The sequence below is a fragment of the Hydra vulgaris genome, chromosome 13, assembly GCF_038396675.1.
Source record: "Hydra vulgaris chromosome 13, alternate assembly HydraT2T_AEP".
NCBI lineage: Eukaryota > Metazoa > Cnidaria > Hydrozoa > Anthoathecata > Hydridae > Hydra > Hydra vulgaris.
This window is the reverse complement of record NC_088932.1, coordinates 1,649,352-1,670,850: the sequence shown is the minus strand read 5'-3', so window position 1 is coordinate 1,670,850 and position 21,499 is coordinate 1,649,352. Positions and strand designations below refer to the sequence as shown.

At 25.5% G+C, this 21,499-nt stretch overlaps 1 protein-coding gene across 4 annotated transcripts in view; it reads right to left on the bottom strand.

Annotated features, from left to right (window-relative positions):
- Positions 1 to 21,499, bottom strand: part of LOC100203937 (uncharacterized) — a 252,056-nt gene that overhangs the window by 26,229 nt on the left and 204,328 nt on the right. For all 4 annotated transcript variants that reach the window (XM_065815356.1, XM_065815357.1, XM_065815358.1 and 1 more), the window contains 6 exons: positions 18,791 to 19,009; positions 18,312 to 18,432; positions 14,882 to 15,044; positions 7,984 to 8,350; positions 7,277 to 7,400; positions 2,154 to 2,359 (listed from right to left, as the gene is read on the bottom strand). In XM_065815356.1, coding sequence (XP_065671428.1) covers positions 2,154 to 2,359; positions 7,277 to 7,400; positions 7,984 to 8,350; positions 14,882 to 15,044; positions 18,312 to 18,432; positions 18,791 to 19,009 — 1,200 coding nt within the window. The remainder of the gene's footprint in view (positions 1 to 2,153; positions 2,360 to 7,276; positions 7,401 to 7,983; positions 8,351 to 14,881; positions 15,045 to 18,311; positions 18,433 to 18,790; positions 19,010 to 21,499) is intronic.

Genomic DNA, 21,499 nt, shown 5'->3' with positions numbered 1-21,499 from the left:
AAGAAAAAAATACTGAAAATTGTAATTGCGAACAAAAAATTAACGGCCCTATGAATGGCAAATGCTTATCAAAAAATGTCATTTACAAATGTATTGTTTCCTTGCAAAACATCCCTGAAAAATAATATATTGGCTTAACTGAGTGTGAATGGAAAAAACGTTATGCTAACCACAATCTTTTAAACAAAAAATACTCAAAAGAGACTATGCAGTCAAAAAATATTTGGCAACTAAAAGAATTTTAATGTTAAATTAAACTGGTCTATTCTAAAAACTGTGCCTGCCTATAATAACATTTCCAAAAAATGTATACTATGTTTACAAGAAAAAATTTGAAATTATTACTCATTTGGACCAAGAAAATGTACTAAACAAAAAATCTGAATTAATTTCTAAATGCAGACATGAAAATAAGTACTTTTTAAAAAATTATAAAAGCAAATGACCAGGCTAAAATTATCTTAATTCTTAAGAATTTTTTTCATGATTAATTATTTAATTTTAATGTAGTTGATGCAATTTCCTGGTTGCAAAATAACTACAGTTATTATATAAATAATATAACCCATTCCCAACTTCGTGTGAAATATTTTTTCTACAACTTGATTATTTTTGATGTTTAGACATTCTTCCTGATGAGCCTACTGATGGCAAAACAAATTGTTGAAGAAAATTAGATAGGTGTTTTACTAATATATATATATATATATATATATATATATATATATATATATATATATATATATATATATATATATATATATATATATATATATATATATATATATATATATATATATATATATATATATATATATAGCCCATACATCGGTATAATACACATACATCAAGGATCAAGATACTGTGAGATAAAAAGTCAAAATTTGTCTTTATTATTTGGATTGGAATAAACTCTAATATAGATTGGATTGTAGTAAACAAAATGTACTCAATTATAAATAATGCTATAATTTAATCTAAAATGCTATTAATCAATGTTTGTTAAAATAATTCATATAAATAGAATAGTCTGATTTCATCCCCTTGGTTACTCTCAAGTTAAGATTTAATTTTTAAGTCGATTTTGTGAGTGGTGTTGGAAACTTATCAGCAAAAATTATGAGTTGAGATTTTGAAATTGTTTGCAATGTAAAAACTCTTTATAATGATAATAAATTTTCAAGGAGAAGTTTTAGTGCAACATGATAAGTTATTGCTACTATTATTATTATTGTTATTATTATATTACTAAATTCATTAAAGGTCATCTTTTATAAATATAATATATCAGTATAAAGATAAAACATCAAGTTGACAAAGTACGTATTAATTTACTCTGTTAAAAATTGTTTCAAATAGTCATACAGAAATATTTCAACTCCTAGTTGTTGAGGCCATTTTTCAATCTGAGATGTTAGAAGCCATTGTACTGCAAAGATAAAATAATTTTTTATTAAATAATTTATTGATTTTATAAAATTAGTTTATCTTAGAAGTACAGTTACAACTAACGACTCAGATTAAATAATGACTCCAACAATTAAAAGTTGATATATTTCTGTATAACTATTTGAAACAATTTTTAACAGAGTAAATTATTACGTACTTTGTCAACCAGTTTATATTATTGCTATTATCATCATTATTATTATCAAAAATAGAAAACACTAAAAAGAATCTTAAATTTTTTTTTTTTAAAAGTCACTGAATCACTACGTATTCATGGTCTTTGTTAGAAATTTAAAAATATTAAGTTATACAAACTACTTTGAGGGAAAAAAAAGATCTATTTTAAACCTAGAGCATAAATTGAAAGAATAAGATTTTATTTTTATTATTATTTAAGCATTTATTTTCTTATTAACTATTTTTGTATTTATAAATAAACTTTAAAAAAGTATTATCTTAAAATAATTTTTTTCACCATTAAATATGCAAACAGTTGTGAAGTAATACTTAATCCTGGGAAAAGATTAAAAATACATGGTGACCAAACATTTCAAACTGTTTCAAATAAACCTCCTGAAAGTATATGCCCTTAGTATTTATTAAAAGTTTTATAATATAGTTCCAATAAAAATTTAAACTTAAATAACTTTTATGAAATAATTTATTTCTCAGAATTAAAACAATTTAAAGAAATCAAAACTAACCAATCCTAAACAAATACTGGCCAACCAATCCAATGATTTTTTATTACCAAATGACATTCCATACAGCAGTATAACATATCCTAATCCTAAAATTGTTGCAATGCAAATAATCCAAGCGATATATAAAAACCAATGTGGAAAATAAAATGGTTTTTTAACTTGTGCCTTTTTTTGAAATCCATCCTCAATGCTTTCAAATTTTAAATCTAAAACAAATATGTTATTTATTTATAATATAAATGCAACTCTACATATATTAGCTGTGCCTTGCAGCTTTTTATATATACAAGCTATGTGTGCTATTGTTTGTTCATTAAATAAATCTATAATTTAATTGGTAATTTATTTAAACAAATATTTTACAATATAGTTATAGAGTATTTGAAGAACAAACAACAAAAAATAGTATAACTAATATCATAGTAGTGGGAAAGATGGGTATCTGAGCAGCCTGGTGGGAAAGTTGCCTCAGACACTTAAGGAATAAGTATATTCAAAATAAGTAGTTTTACTTTTATGAAAGTAGAAGCATTTATTGAATTAGAAGCAAAAAAAGTAATTCTAGTGCACTTTAATAAAATACACACATGCACACACAAAAGGAAAAATGTTAGAGAACTGACATTTTTGAAAACATAATTTATACAGTATTTCAGTTATTTTTAAATCATTAGACATAAACTTGATATCATCCAAACTTGTCTAAAATTATATGACCATGAGAACTACATTTAATTACAAATACATAGGTACATCTGATAAAAAGTAATGGGGTTGAAATAAAGATAAGCAACATCATTAAGAACTAATTTATTTTATTCAAAACATATTTAGAACACTTTATTGCATCCAATATTAAACCCAATATTAAATCCAATATTGAATGCAATATTGCATTTCAATAAGTACCTTTATTGGAATTTAAAACAAAACAAAATATTATAATTTGCTATATCGCTGATAAAAAAATATCAATCAATAAATCAAAACCACCAATTGGAACAAAGAACAAAGCTGCATTAGAAGTTAAAGAGTTTTTAAAAACGGTTACTGTATTATAAGGTGTTGTAGAAGCAAAAAATAGCAGAGGGGCATATACTGGTAGAATTTATAAGTTGTTGTTGAGTGATGCAATTGAAAATGTGATGATGGCTCATTCATAGCTGATGGCTCATTTATTACTGATGGTTCATTTATTTACTTTGTTGTTGTTGTTGATGGCTTAGTTACCATAGGAATATCTGTTATAATAGATGGTAGATAATCAAGGTCAGAAAATATATTTCAGCCTAATGGAAATATGTCAATGCACTTAAATCCACTTTGAGCTATTTCAAAGCATGCAACTTTCAAAAATTGGCTACAAAACCGGCATAATCTAAAATTTGGCTTCAGAATTCGCCTGATAATGTGAAAGTAGAATTGCAGCCAAAACCAGTATTGCCAGAGCTAATACATTAAATGAACCACCAAAGAAGTAATCCTAACTACAAATGGAATCCTTTTCAATATTGGAAAACAAAAATAAAACACTTCCTGCTGAAATTAACCACCTAACAGTGCCTAATGGGCTTTCATTTAAACTGATTTGTTCTTGAACAGATTTATGTACCATGCTAACTGTCATCAGATTGGATAATCTGAAAAGATCAGTAAATGTAATTCGTAATCATGTGGTAGAATACAACAATATAAAAAATTATGTATAATTCATTAAATTGAAATTTAGGAAAAAGGACACAACAATTTTAAGTTGACGTTATATGAATATTAATAATTAAATTCTCAGTTCTAGGTGCAAATTCACCAAACTTTCATAACTCTTGCGTGGCTCAACAAAGGTTACAGAAACCTTACGCTCAGCATTGTTTTCATAACTATTTCGTATTCACCAGTGTTTCGCAGCATTTCCGTAAAGTTAGGGTTGCGCTGAACTTGCGCAAAAAAAATAATAAACCGAGTTGATTTTTTTTTAATGAACCAAGTTTTCATAACTTTATAAAACAAACTTTTCTAATATTGAATTCATATAATTTCTAAAAAATTTAAATATAGGCTAATTAATATTTTCTACAGCTAGCTAATAGCTAATAAAAAAAATATTTTTATAAAACTCTGCTATAAAAACTAAATATTTCTTATTGAATATTTATTTATTAAAAAATATTATTATAAAAATTAGGAAACTAATTTTAAGTAGAAAAGAGGAAAAGAGGGGTTTAGAATTGATTAATCAACAAAGAGGTTATAAAGAGCAGGTAAATTTTGACAATTGTTTAATATAAATTAAACTTGCTATAAAAACTTTCGTTTTCTTCAATCATAAATACCGCATCAATAGTGTTTATTTAAAATACAAATAATTAAAAATTTTTATATTAATTTGACATGAAGCATGAACATACTTAGGTTTGTAGTTTGCATTATGCCTAAATGAGTCACATATGAAACATCAAAAAATCCTTGTAACATTCGCCCATGTAACATTTAAAAATATATTATCGTCTTTGATTTGCAAACAAATTGTTTTAATTTGTGTTCTTTGTACAATGTTAAGTCGAATTAGTTGACTTGTGTTAATTCAGTCTGAACATCGTGTACATCATCTTCATCATTGTCCTCAAAGTTAATGTCATCTGGAATTTCTAATTCTAAGCAATTGCAAAGGTTTTCCAGTAAAATACATGTAAAATATATTTTGCAGTATATTGTTAGGGTAAGCATATGTTAGGAACACTGAAGTGCTCCACCTCTCTTGTGTCCTTCAATGATTTTTGAGATGATCAAAGGATTGCTCCACATCACAATCTACCTGATAGTGAACTTTATTGAAATATATTTTCTCTGGTGTAGTTGGCTGATTAAATGGTGTAATCATGATTGTTAACAACCCGCATCTTGAGTCTGCAAAAAGAAAACCTACATAGGACTATATTCCAATGTCTTTTTTAATTCAGAATTAGAAAAAATAAAAATCTTTAGCCAGTATACTTTTTGACACATCTGAAAACAAAAATAAGCCTTTTTTAAGTAGTCTCTAAATCAACTCTTTCAAACTTCATTTGTAACAGTCCATTAATAACATGCATATTTAACAACAAAAGATCAAAAGATTATTCTTCCTTGTTGCTAATTTTTTTTAAATTGACTAAAAATTTTTACCAATTACTCTTTGAAAACTCCCAGTTACTTTGATAAAAACCTTATTGCACTTTTGCTTCTGAAGAATATGGGTTGCTTCTCAATGTGATTGGTGACAAATCGTTGTTAATGTAGTTGACAATATCTCTATTTAGTTTTAGACAAACAAAATTTTTGAACACATTCTACATCAGAGTAATCATTTAAAGCAACATGCTGAGTATAACACCAGATTTGATCCTGACCAATTTAACTAAATTTCCACTTTAACAAAATAATTTAACAAAAAACTGTGAAATAGGATATTAATAATGATTTTGTTGTTTTTTTGTTAATATATACAGGGTTTTGTTAATATTTATAAAGATATAGTTGTTTTTAGTTAATATAATAACTCAATAATAGTATTTATTACTAAAATCATAACTGCATCATAACAATATAGCATTTTTAATAAAATATAATACATTTTATATTATAAATAATATACTATAATATCTTATTTTATATAGTACTACTATTATTTTAGAAAATAACATGTTATGATATATTAGTAATATAATAAATTCTTTATATATATATATATATATATATATATATATATATATATATATATATATATATATATATATATATATATATATATATATATATATATAAATTAAATACATTAAGTTTAACTTATAACATATTAACAATACAACACCTTAATGGTTGTCATTAAGATGTTGTATCAGTATTTAAAAATATCACACCATAGTGCATATAATTTAAATATATTAAAATCTATAATATAATTTAAATATATTAAAAATATTAATTTAAATTTATAATTAAATATATATATTTAAATATATTAAAATCCTAATTTATGCTGTTATATTACTATTATAACAAAATAACAAATTAAATTGATATTATACAAAAAATAACAATATTATTATGATATTATATCATACGATGTTATATTACTTAATTATTTAAGACGTTATTAAGTTAATAAGATGTTAAATTATTATGATGCATTTACATTTGTGTTCATATCTATGTTTACTTCTAACTTTATTATAATATATACAATTTATATACATAAATTGTTTATATTATAAAATGATTCTATATCAATCTGATAATATAGAGCTATATATGAATCATAATAATATTTCACCATTTTTTAATATTTAGTGATTTTAGCATTATGCCAATGGCAGCTCATAGCTAATGTAACTTTTCTTGCTTAAATTGAGCTGAGCAGGTTTTTAAAAAGTTTGGTGAATACCATTTTAGCTTGGTGAATACTGATTTTTTAGCGCTAAACTTACAAAAAAACTTATGAATGAAAAAGGTTTTGTTAAACATAACTGCTCAAGTTTTGTGAATACGAATTTCACAGTTCTGAACTTACGCCAAACTTACACTAAACTTAGGCAAAAAAAAAGTTTGGTGAACACGCACCCTGGAGTTTAGGTTAAGTGCAAATAACAGATTCAATGAAAATGCATCGAACTATTAGAAAAAAACTTAAAGGCCAAAACAAAGTTTTTGGTCTAATTTAATTTAACAGTAATTTGAATGCAGATTTTAAATCTTCTATCTTTTTTATTACAACTTCTATTTAGACACTGGTATTCAAAATAGTTAGCATTTGCACCAATCACATTGCTTGCATTTGCTTTGCCATTATTTTTTACTAAATTTTTTTTCTCTAGCTTTGCCATTATTATTTACTTTTTGAGTCTGTTGTCTAGAAAAAAATATTTATCTGTTTTTCCATTGCTCATTATTTTTCCAACATATTAAGGTACAATTAACAAAGTTAAAAAACAAGTTATTGATAAGAAACAGATTATTCATGAGAAACAGGTTGTTAATGGAAAACAGGTGAGAAGCAGGTTGTCAATGAGAAAAGAAATTTATAGAAACTTATAGAAAATATTTATCTATAAATTGATAGATATATTATCTGTAAATACAAAAATTACCATTGTATTTAGATTGACCACAAATCATGTTCTGCTGATAAACAGGTTGAACCAGCCGAAACAAGTGAGTCAGCAAAATGTTTATGGGTAGAGTAATAAATGTGCAAACTATACCAACATATAACTAAAATAAACAACAAACTTTAAATAAGAGAAATGCATTAAAATCAGAATGTAAAAATAAATGCTCAAAAAAACTTTTAATTTCCTTCTATAAAAATAAAATTTTTCACACAACCTGGTGGTACATTTATTTGTAACCCTGTTTGTTGTTAATAGAAATATAACATACTTAACCCAGGCATAAAAATAAATTTGACAAAATTGACAAAAAAATTATTGCTAATAAATATGCATGGAACTTTTTGAATTAAAAAAAAATTTTTTTTTATATACTTTGATTAACTTTGCCCAAACATTGAAAAGTTTTTGCTTTGCACCATAAATTCAAAATTAATTAAACTAAAAATTACTTATTTAACAATTTAAATCCATTTTATATATTACCATTACCTACCTGTTTGATTGTGAATGCGAATGCTCTTATTTACCTACCTGTTTAGTTGTGAATGTGAATGCTCCTATTTACCTACCTGTTTAGTTGTGAATGCGAATGCTCCTATTTACCTACCTATTTAGTTGTGAATGTGAATGCTCCAATTTACCAACCTGTTTTGTTGTAAATGTGAATACTCCTATTTACCTACCTGTTTGGTTGTGAATGTGAATGCTCCTATTCTATTTTCAGTTGCTGGACTGCTAGGTGGCACTTTCTCAAAAAACATTGCACTTGCTGTCATAGATGTCATTAGTAAACAGACAGAAACAGAAATTCTTTGACATCTTGTAAAATTGCTTATAGGTAAGCGTGTTAATACTGAAAGCCATAAATGCTCATCAGTTAAACCTTTTCGAACATTTGAATAAAAAATGTAATTAAAATTTGTTACATTCTCTCGACTAGATACTGGTAAAACAACATCTAATGAACCATTATCTTTATCAATAGCTATCCAACGATTTGCAATGAAGCAAAACAATTGCTCTGTCTGTAGGTCAACAATCTCAATATCTCTGAAAAAAATTTGAAATAAAGATTTAAAGTTCTACTAGTTTATGATTGTGAATGATTTCACACACAAGCAGTTTTTAAAATGTCAAATCTATCCAGATAAAAATTGTCATTAAAACCAAAAACTGTTAATAAAGTATATGTATAACCAACCAACAAAGTTAGCGAAAAACAAAATTAAAAAATTTCATTTTCTTTAACTAAAATAATTCAATAATACTTTAACGTATTGAAAAATATAATCAAAAAATTTATTTTTATATAAATTTGAATTTGTTTATTCATAAATCAAAATTAAATCAACACAGAAACATAATTAAAATAAAAAAAGTTTTTATTGTTAAACTTTGATAAAGTGATGCAGCACCAGACACCACCATGATGAAATTGTTTGAGTCACACAGTGTGTCCTTGTTTGGGTTGAAAGCAAATCAGCTCTCAAATGGTAGGTTCTGTAAAATAAATACACATTTATTTTTCAGAACCATTTTTTTCAAAAATAGTTAAAATTAAATTTGTATTTTTAAATTAAACACAGTGAAAACTAGATGTGAATAAAGTAAATTCAATACAGTTAAACTTTTTTTTTTCAGCTCAATTGTACAAAAACATATTTAGACTTTTTAAATAGTCTCTTCAAGCTAATAAAAAAAACACAGTATATATTCTTAATAAATAAACATACAGTAGCGTGCAAAAGTAAATTGCTTTAGTACTTTGTTGGGAAACCCTTAGCATTAATTACTGCTTGACAGTGGCAAGGCATTGAGTCCACCAGCTTCATAATCACAATAATTTTGATTTTTCGCCATTCTTGTTTCAAAATATTCAATAAATCAAATTTACTTGCTGATTTTCAACCTGAAATTCGTCAATCTATGTGTTTCCATAGATGTTCAATAGAATTAAGGTCAGGACTTTGCTATGTCAATTCCATTAATTGAATTTTTTTGTTTTTGAAAAAGTTTTTTATAAGGGTTAAAGTGTCTTTCGAGTCATTATCCTGCTGAAATATCCATTCTCAAGCCTTGAAAAATGTTCCACGCAAAATGCTGTATTGGGAAATGCTAAAATTAAAGAACTTCAAAATAAAAAATGTGGTGTTGACACAATCTAACATCTTTTGAGGTCTGCAAATCTACTTGAAAGACGTCCTACAAAGAAACTTTTTATTTATATAAAGAATTGAAAAGCATGCTTAAGATTTGCTAATGAACATTTGATTTGGGCAAGAAAACAGTAATCGAAAGTACTTTTTAGTGATGAATTTAAGTTAAAAGGCCATAAAAACAATCCTAAATACCAGCTATCAACAGTAAAGCAAAGAAGTCGAAACATTATGAACTGGGCTAACTTGAATAGAGATTGTATCGGTCCAATCCATTTGATTGATGGCAAAATGGACAAAAATATGTACAAATATATAGTTAAGAATGTTATGCTACCACATGCTAAAGATAAAATGCCTCAAGGAAGGATGTTTTAGAAGGACAATGACCCAAAGCACACTTCAACCCTTGTGAAAAACTTTTTCAAAACCAAAGAAATTTGATTAATTGAATAGCCTTAACAAAGTCCTGACCTTAATTCTATTGAATGTCTATGTAAGCTCATTGATCGACAAATTTCAGGTCAAAAACTAACAAGTAAACATGATTTATTGAATACTCTGAAAAAAGAATGGAAGAAATCAAAATTATTGTGATTATGAAGCTTGTGGACTCAATGCCTTGTCACTGTCAAACAGTAATTAATGCTAAGGGCTTCCCAACAAAGTAGTAAAGCAATACTTTAAAATAAAGCATTTTCAATTTAAAAAATGTTTAAAAAAAAAAAATCTTATTCAAGTTTTTTTTTTGTCCGGATACTTTTGCACGCACATATTTTAATTAAATGAACTTTCAAGATTAAATTGCTTAGATTTAGTAAAAATTCATTTGTTTTTAGATTTGTAATCAAATTTTTGACATTTCAGGGAAAATTTGAAAGAAATTGGACTTTTCATTCAAAAGTTATCTTAAGTTATGCTTTTGTCCGGTTACTTTTGCACACTACTGTACATACATGAGCAAATAATATTACAAGTATGTACTTGAGGAGGACAATGAAATTTTAAAAATTGTATTTGCTTATGCCACAGGCTGTCTGGTCTGAAGTTTGCAGCAACATTAAGATGCTTATACTCAAAATTTAAAGTACGCTGCATATTGTTTGTATATATTGTACAATTGTTATGTCAGTAAATGGAGACCTATATGAGTCTAGGATTGTGTGTGTAAGTAAATGTAGAACTTTAGGAGTCTAAGATTTTAAAAGCAATTAAACTGATTATCTGCGGCAATATTATTAAATCTTTAAAAAGTATTTTTAACAAAGAAAAACATCAACAGTATTTGAGTTAATTCATTTCATCATTATCTTAAAAGCTAAAGATAAGCCAGCAACTCTTATTTACTTTGTTCAACGAGGGAGCTAAATTTATCATCAGGAAGAGTTCTCTCTTCCTGATGATCCAGCAATGGTGAAACTTAAAGTAGAAGATAGAAGTTAGATAAATGTTTTTTAATAATCTATTATTGCTCTGTTCTTTAAGAAAATTGAGCACTCTATTTGTAAAATACACTAACATAATTTACATATATATATATATATATATATATATATATATATATATATATATATATATATATATATATATATATATATATATATATATATATATATATATATATATAATGTATGTATGTATATGTGTTTAAGGGGGTGCCCCCCTCTGATTTTAAATCTGAGCATTTTTACAAAAAATGATTTTTGGTAACATGTTTATATTAAATTAAGAACAATGGACCAACTTTTATTTTCTGAAAATCTTTATTGTTGTCATGGTAACTAGTAAATACCCCTATAATGACCAAAAACTGACTTTACGCTGGCCAAAATACATAGAAATTGGCTCATTTCTACCTTTCCATATTGAACCGGTTCTTAATAACTTAAATGTTAACACTAATAATAACAATATTAATAACAATGTTAGTAATTAGTTTGCTAACTTATAAGCTTTCATGTCAAAAATGTTTTAGAGAAATAGTAAAAACTGTTCTGTTTTCTTGGATCAAAATTGATTGTATATGTTGTATAAGATATACACTTTACAAAATTTTGGATTATTGTTTTATATAAGGTACCACTAAACTTATATAGCAAATAAATATTATTTATTAACAATTATAACTTAGTCCAATTTTTAGTAACTTAAACCAAGTAACTTTGCTGAAATTTAGTTGCAAAACGCAAAGCGGACAGCAAATTGTCCGCTTTACAAAACGGTCTGTTTTAGGATGGATTTTTAATATATATATGTCCGCTTTAAGCTGATTTACAAACATATATATATATATATATATATATATATATATATATATATATATATATATATATATATATATATATATATATATATATATATATATATATATATATATATATATATATTTATATATATATTAGTAAAAAACACTTATCTAACTTTTTTCTTCAACTTGAAGTTTCACCATTGCTCAATCATCTGGAAGTGTTACTAAATCTCAAAAACAATTCAATTTATAGAAAAATTTTTTACAGGAAGTTATAAATTATTATAAAAAAATTTTTAATTAATTTTAACTTTAACATTTAAATTTTAACATTGAGCACTCTATTTATAAAATACACTAACATAATTTACATATTAAGCTCCAAGTTTATACTTGTTGAGCATTCTTTAATTGTATTTTTCGTAACCTAAACATGGAAACTAACAATTTTACTTACTCTCTCAAAAATATCCCGATCCCAGACAAAAAAAAGTTTTACTATTTCTATAAAAGACAAAGTAGAACACTCTATTAAATGAACTCGTTGGAAAGCCTATTTTTTCTTAGAATCTGAAAAAAATAAAAACCCTTTAATTGAAAAAAAAACAGAATGAAAATTATGGATTCAAAACAAAAAACACCCCACCATTTATTTCTGACCTAGAGAATTTTAAAAATGATTTATTACACTTAATTAAAACTATAAAATCAGGAAAATTTATTAAATAAAAAATCTGAATTAATTTCTAAATGTAGGCTCGAAAATAAATACCTCTTAAAAAATTATAAAAACAAATGACCAAATTAAACTATCCCTATTCCAAAGAAATTTATTTAATAATTACTTTCTGTAACTTCCCGCTAACCAAAAAATATAGTAATTAAAACTAAAATTTTTTTTATAATAATTTATAACTTCCTGTAAAATTTTTTTTTATAAGTTAAATTTTTTTTGAGATTTAATAACTCTTCCTGAGGATCCAACAATGGCGAAACTTCAAGTTAAAGAAAAAAGTTAGATAAGTGTTTTTTACTATTTATTATTGCTCTGTTCTTCATTGAGCACTCTATTGGTAAAATACACTAACATAATTTACATATATATATATATATATATATATATATATATATATATATATATATATATATATATATATATATATATATATATATATGCGGTAGTGGTGTAGTGGTAGAGCGCTCGCTTAATAAGCGAGAGGTTCCGAGTTCGAATCCCACCACGTCCCTGGTAGTACCGCGCTCAACTTGTTTCTCAGCGTAGCGGCCTTGTTCGTCAAGGTTCATGTTTCGGAGTTATAGAGTTGGGAGAATTACTCACAACTCTATAACTCTATAACAGATAAGGAGGCTACTTGTGGTTTTAAACACAAGTAGCCTTCTCATCTGTGGCCTTCTTGGCTTTGGGGAGGTGAAATACAAAAAAAAAAAAAAAAAAAAAAAAAAAAAAAAAAAAATGTATATATATTAAATAACATATAGTCTTGCAGAAGTGTTCTCCAGAGCTATCGTCTATACTTTCAAAACTATTCAACAAGTGCTTATCAGAGTCTTGTTTTCCAGCCTGCTGGATATCAGCATCTGTTATCCCTATTTTCAAAAATTTTAGAGAGTGAGCCGATTCGTCTAACTACAGTCCAATGAGTCTTCTTCCAATCATAAGCAAGGTTTTTGAGTCTTCAATTAACAAACATGAAGCCAACATTCTCTGATTGCTTGGAGAAGGCATTTGAGCTTGTAAAGGATCTCACTTCTGCTACAGCATGGGGGACACAGTGGCTGGTGAACTTCAATTAACAAACATGAAGCCAACGTTCTCTGATTGCTTATAGAAGGCATTTGAGCTTGTAAAGGATCTCACTTCTGCTACAGCATGGGGGACACAGTGGCTGGTGAACTTTAATTCAGATAAAACTCAACTTTTATCAGCCAATCATTATCCCAATAATTTAGATCTTATATTAATGAACAGTAATGTACTGGATGAGTCATCTACCCTTCATTTTCTAGGATTAACTCTACATGATCTTTCTTGGAAATTATATACCAAATCTGTTGCAAAATTAGCATCTGTTAAGGTTGCATCTCTTTATCGAGCTCATCCTTTTCTTACTTCAGATTCTATTCCTTATCTCTATAAATCCTAAATCCAGCCTTGTATGGAATACTGTTGCCATATCTGGGCGGATCTTCTAATTATACCCTTTCTCTTTTAGACAAGGTGCAAAAACGCATTGTAAACATATTTGGACCTGCTCTTGCAGCTAACTTTCAACCATTATCACATCATTGTAATGTTGCTTCTCTTTCTCTTTCCTACAAATACTATAATGGGCACTGCTCTAAAGAGCTAGCATAACTTAAGCCATCTACTGAAATTCATTCTCGTGTTACTCGTCATTCAATTAAGTCTCATTCTTTTTCTGTGACTGTTCCTAAGTGCTTCAAAAACTCTTATTCCTCTAGTTTTTTTCCTTGAACATCAGTCCTTTGGAATCGCTACCTTCATCTTGCTTTCCTGATTCATATAATTTGCAATCCTTTAAGTCGTCTGTCAATCGTTATCTCACTCTACAATCTTCATCTTTTCTCATCCAGTAACTTCCAACTCTAATAGTGGTTGCATGCAGCCTTATTGGAAGTGAAGATGTTTAAAAATATATATATTTTTTATATTATTTAAGATAAAGAATCAGATTGAAAAATGGTGAAAATATGAAAGTGTATGTTGAAAAGTGCATATGAAAATGCTTATTTAAATAAACAAAATTAATAAAATACCTTTAGAGCTTGGAGTTCATATTTTATCAAAGTTATGAAATTAACTTAAATTTGTTAAAAGCAAACAAAAATTGGAATTTTTGAATTGGAAAAAATTTTGTAAATGGAGTTAACTTGCACCTGATTTAAATAGAGCAAAAAATTATCAAAAAAGAGCTTTAAAAAAATCCATTCAATAGAAATGTAAAAAGCAATTTTATTCAAATAAAAAGAGATAAATGAATTTGATATTGTTCTTTGAGAAAACTACTGGTATATATCATTAAGTACAAATGATTTTAAGTGAATAAACAAAAATATGTGAAAGAATGATGATATTAATGCCAATAATGTTGAAAAATATTAGAAAAACAAAATAAACTAATCTATAAAACCTACCTTAAATACCATCCACCTCCAGAATTGTCATGCCAAAGTTGTATATAACTTAGTTCACCAAGGCATTTAGTTGTAGCCATTATAAAAACATCTACACTGGATCTTTGAAAACATACTCTCTGAGAATCATTTAAGTGTCGATTTCCGGAGTCACCAAATTCTCCTAAATAAGAAAGCAATATCACCAAGAATTATAAATATTTATAAAAAAGTCTCTTGAAATATTTTCGACAGTTATAAAACCTGATAGATCCTTATAAAGCTTGACAGAAAAACCTGTATATATATATATATATATATATATATATATATATATATATATATATATATATATATATATTTATATATATATATATATATAAATATATATAAATATATATAAAATGAGGTTGGCAATAAATTACCAACCTCAAACTGTTAGAGGTTGGCATCAGGTTGGCGAAAAAACTTGAAAGAAAGGGGTTACCATAAAACATAGAAATGAGGTCACTAATTTTTTGCCGACCTCAAAAACTATCAGGTAAAATACTTACAATACAAATTATGTTAGCCTGAATAAAATTAAATAAAAAGATAGGATTATATTTCTAAATTAATGTTTTATCTGCACTATTAAAATAAAAAAAGTGCATTTAAAAATTCAAAATTTAAATTTAAGTATTTTTGAAATAAATGTGCAATTTGTGGTGACTGATAACCCTTGGGCTGATGCATTTTAACTGTCCTGTATTCAGACAAAAAAAGAAAGCTTTTGTTCCTCCTAATCAGTTTAAAGTTCAATTTACCTTTGATTAATGCTTGACTGGATTTTATTTTTTCTTAGTATTTTATTATTTTTATTTCTTAGTATTTTTCTTTTATGAAGTGATTTCCAATCATAACTATTTCATTCATCTTTTTCAACAGAATAAATCTCTTTATAAAAATTGCCCTTTTCCTATTGCAAGAAACCAATGGCTTTTTATATTTTGATACTGATTATAGTAAGATTTATATTTAGTCTTAGTTCTAAAGTGTCTTAAGTAAAAAATAATTAACAGAAATTTAGACCACCTTTTACTGTGACTATTGGGATAACAATCTTGCTTTACACACTGCTAAGTAACATCGCTTTTAAAACATAAAAATAATAAAAACAGAGTATAAACATATATAAACTTGGAACATATTATATTTTATAAACTATTAACATTTACTTTATTACACATAAACATTAAATAGTTGCATATGACAAGTTTAATCTCAGATGACGTAATGACCAAAACAAATAAATTGTTACATTTTTTCTTGGAGCACCGCCAACTTTATTAAAAATTAAAACTCATCATTTTGAGCAAATCAGTTTTAATCAACTAAAGGTACTTATCTTAATATTAGGTTCAATGAAATATATATAAATAACTAATATCTTTTATTATAATGATTATTTTTACCTAATTTAATAATTTTAAAGCAAAATTTAAAGAAAGAAATTACTATTCTTAGTTTGTTCTATAAAATAGTTTAAAAATAAATGATAAAGGTTTTACCTTAACTTTGTTGAGTATGTCTTACTAAAAACAGAAAACATTAAAACTTATCTTATAACTTTTTAAAAAATCATATAACTTATTAAAAAGCTTTGGTTTATGATCCAAGGACAAGATGTGAACCTCTAAAATTGGTTCTTAGTGCTTCTTCAAAAGGGCGATCATTTTTATTCTGAAATTGTGATTTTTTTACCAATGGTTTTCAAATAATAAAAACACACAACTGAGCATACAAATAAGAATTTGTTTTTAAAAAAGAAATCTCATTTTGGTTGCAAATATAAAAACTATTACTGAACAATCTTTCTAATTCGAATTTGATGGTAAAAGATAAAAGTTCAAATAAAAGAGAGATATAAAACACTTTTTTTCTGGTCTTTTCTTGTAGCTTATCATACTATCATAAATAGAAATGATAAAAAAGAGATGATAAAAATATAAAAATATTTTGTTAAAATGAAAAAACTAAAAAAAAACTTTATAAATTTTTTTTGGGAAAGTAACAATCGTAACTCCTTGCATTGCAAGTGTTAAAAATTATTAAGGTTAAAAATTATTTTGAAAATTATTTTGCACATTTTAAACAATTGCCATTCATTTATTCTGACACTCACAGACATTCTAAGATATACAATTTGCTAAATGGAATGTACCATTGGATTGTACCATGTAGATTCTAAATTAACACCTAAAAATAGAAAACTTATAAATCTATTTTTTGCAAGTTAAAACTAATAAACTAAACTCCAAATTTCAGTGGAAAATTGAATATTTTATTAAAGAACAGGTTTAATAACAACATCCAAAAACACCTTTTGTATATTTATTTAAATTGTTAAAGTTTGTATAAATGATTGTAAAAATTATCATATTTGAATATTTGTCACAAAAATTTATTTCATTCAATGATTTGAAGCATTGAATAATTGTTGCAAGACTTTATTTTATATTTTTCTACATAAGAATCAACATAGGCCTTGTGAAGCAACCAAAAATGTTTATAAAGTTTTAAAAATTCCGTTTTTTAAACTTAAATGAACTTAACAAATTAACCATTTCCTAGAATACTTTTTGAAAAGTATCCCAAACTTTTGGTCCTCAAAACGAAGTGGTATATTCTAAATATTTATTAATTATTCAAGGCATTTTATTTATGTGCATTCACTTTTAGATGATAATTTTTATTTTTATTTATTTCAAGGTTCAAGGTTTTGAAGTTCATTCAAGGCTTAAGGTTCAGGTTTTGTTTTTTTGGAGGAAAGTAGATGTTTTAGAAAAAATAGAACATTGAAAAAAAAAGAACAAAAAAAAAAGATAAAAAGATAAAAATTTTTAACTAACATAGAATAATAATAATTAATAAATAAAAAATAATTAATTGAACAAATATAAGTGATGTATATCACCATTTATAAATATACTGGGCATGCAATGGGTTTACCCTGTTGTTACACTAATATTTTTACAGTATTTTCAGAAGAAAATTCCAAATTTTTTTTTTAAATATAGACAAAATGACAGTAATTTCCAACTATTTTATGAAATTTTGTCGAAAAATATGTAACAATGGTTTCTTAACAATGAAAAAGTATGTAAAAATGGTATCTTAACAATTAAATTTTTTTTTTGTTGAAATCCCTAATATGTAATAATGGTTTCTTAAAAAAAAAATTTCTTCACAACCTTGTGAAAGTAAAGACCTGTCATAAAACTTGGAAATAATGGTATTGATAAATTAATAATTGCAACAGAATTGATACATAATTATGTTAATTATGTAACTAGAAGTAATGATAAAATAATTTTGAAAACAATGTGATTGATTTATTATTAATTATATAGATCACTGATTGATAACTAATTACAATGAATAATTCATAGAACAAATTTTTATAAAATACCTGCAACTTTGAAAAAAATTTTTGACTTTGTACCAGCATTTATTCGACTACCAGTAATCACAGTTATTTCGTAAAGATAATAATCTTCTTCAAAGTTGTCAATAAGTGGACAAACACCAACCTTATATATATATATATACATATACATATATATATATATATATATATATATATATATATATATATATATATATATATATATATATATATATATATATATATATATATATATATATACACACATATAATATATATATATATATATATATATATATATATATATATATATATATATATATATATATATAACTTTTAACTAATTAAAAACACATAGAACTTCATTTGATAAGTTAAATAATTTAAATTTGATGATTTTCCAAATTCAAAAAGTTATTTCAAAATTATTTTTTATAAAACTTAAATAGGCATAAATCTATATTGACAAATTACAACTTCACCTTTTTAACATTAAAATTCACCTTTTTAACATCATTTATATCAGCTCTTCTTACAAATACCAAAGCTGCAATCCAAAAACCAATCACTGTTATAACTACTATGAGTAAAGTGTAGCCTACTTTAAGCAAACCTAAACTAGGTGTTGGCAGTATGTTTGGTGCAACATAAAAACCTCCAAAAGCAGTCAAATGATTGCATTTGCACTTTGTAACATAAAATGTTGTTGTTAATAAGTCAATCTAAAATTGAGAATAAACGTGTGTAAAGTATCAAATTTTTTGTTTTTTTCACTATATCAAAACTATTTGGTCAACCTTATTATTCATATTATTAATATTTTATTTATTAACTTAAATTGTTTAATTTTATTAATTTAAATTAATTAATTTCATTAACTTAAAATTATTTAATTTTATTAAAGTTTATTATTCATATAAATAATATTTCTATCAATTTAAACTGGAGATTAGTAGCTGGCAAATTCATGTCAGAATTGTCAGAGATAACTTGTAATAAATATAATTAATTTTGATTATAAAATAGTGTTTTAAAAGTGATGAGAAGAAGGATTTGTGATGAAGAAGAGCTCATATTAAATATAATACCTAAACAAAAGAATCATTGAAGATTTTAAAAAAGGAAATTTTTTTACTGTAAAAAGTATAAAAGGCGGTTATAAGTCAATTAGTTAATAACTGTTGACTCTGAATATTTTTGCCAAAAATAAAAAACTCTACATAATGGTCGTAAAATTTTCAGGTATCTTAAAAAGAACCCATTTTCTAGTACAAAAGATACATTTTATGAATTATATCTAGATATTTTAGAAAGTACTGTATGAAGCATTTGGATAAGACAGGATTTTATAGCTATCGTGCAGCAAAAACACATTTATAATGGCATAAAAACACAAAAGAAGTTTAGAGTTGAGATGAGTCAAAGCTTAACAAAAATGGTTCAGATGATAAACAAAATGTTAGAACACCTGTTAGTAAAGGATTAAAACCAATGCACACTATAGAAACCATAAATAATAGAGGTGGCAAAAGCTTAATAGGATGCTTTTCAGGATTTTCTGGTTTGGAACCACTATATTGCTTTAAAAATAATGGACAAATACATATATAACAAAATTTTGGAGCATCAAATTTTAGATTTTGTAGAAAAAAACATACCTCTAAAGTGGACATTCTAGCAGGACAATGATTCAAAACATACATCAAAACTAGTTAAAACATTGCTTAAAACAAATAAAGTCACTATAATGCAATAGCCTACACAATCTTCTGAGCTAAACCCTATCAAAAATGTATGAAAACTGCTTGATGAAAATGTACGTTTATGTGGTAGGTCTTCAAATTCAGATGACTTGTATTAGGAACTTCAAATGCTTGGTCACAAATAAAACAAGTTCAAATTGACTTATAGACTCTATGCCTCATAGATGTACTGAGGCTATTGAAAACAATAGATATGTCATCAATTATTGATCTTATATGCTTTTGATAGTGTATTATTGATTAATTTAATATATTTGTGTTTCTTGAAAGCATTTTTTGATGTTTACATTTTATTAATGTATTTTTTAAAAGTTCCTTTAGTTTAGGGTTTTTTTGGTATTCAGGTGTTTCAATATATTAAACTTATATAAAATAGTTACTTAGACTATATTTTACTTAAACCAACACTTTTTTGCATTAAAATTAAAATGGTAATAAGCTTAATATAAGCAATACTATTAATATTTATTAGTAATACTGCTTAACACTATTTTTATAAATTTTAAAATGTATTCTTTAAGTTTTGGAGGTCAGTAAACATTCTCAAACATACATGGATATATATATATATATATATATATATATATATATATACAACCCGTAGATGCCCGAAAGTTTTTTCCATATTTTGTTGACAAAAAGTAAAAATTAAAATGCAAGACCAGAATTATTATTTTTTATTAATTGAGAGACTGCCTGCCCCAACCAAACCCTCAGTCGATGTAGCAACACTCCCTTGCGGGTCAGGCTAAAAGATAGTAGATGTAGCAGCACTCCCTTGCGGGTCAGGCTATTTGTCAGTCGATGTAGCAGCACTCCCTTGCGAGTCAGGCTATTTGTCAGTCGATGAAGCAGCACTCCCTTGCGAGTCAGGCTATAAGATAGTTGATGTAGCAATACTCCACGCATAATTTACAGTAAAAAAAAATAAAAATAAAAACATTTTATTAAAAAAATAAAAATAAAAACATTGTTTATATTGTTAAAAACATTCAGAATGTTTTTAAAACATTCTGGTCAATTAAATTTGCGTTTTTGTGGTTTTTTTTAAAAACGATTTATTTGTAATTAAATTAATGGTTTTTACTTTCGCCCAACACGCAAATGTTGGACGAAAGTCAAAAGTAATTAAAAGTGACGTATGTGTTGGCGTAAGAATCACTTTTTTCCTTCCGCTCTTCCCAAAGACAACAAACTATATATATATATATATATATATATATATATATATATATATATATATATATATATATATATATATATATATATATATATATATATATATATATATATAAATTAGTAGAGAATCACTTAACAAAAATTTTTCATTTAACACAGTGTTTTACCAATATACCAAGTTATTTGATAAACAATTTCCACTCATTGGACAATTGTTTTTTTGTTTACAATTATTATTTTTTGTCATTTTTTCATTTAAGATTTCTTTTT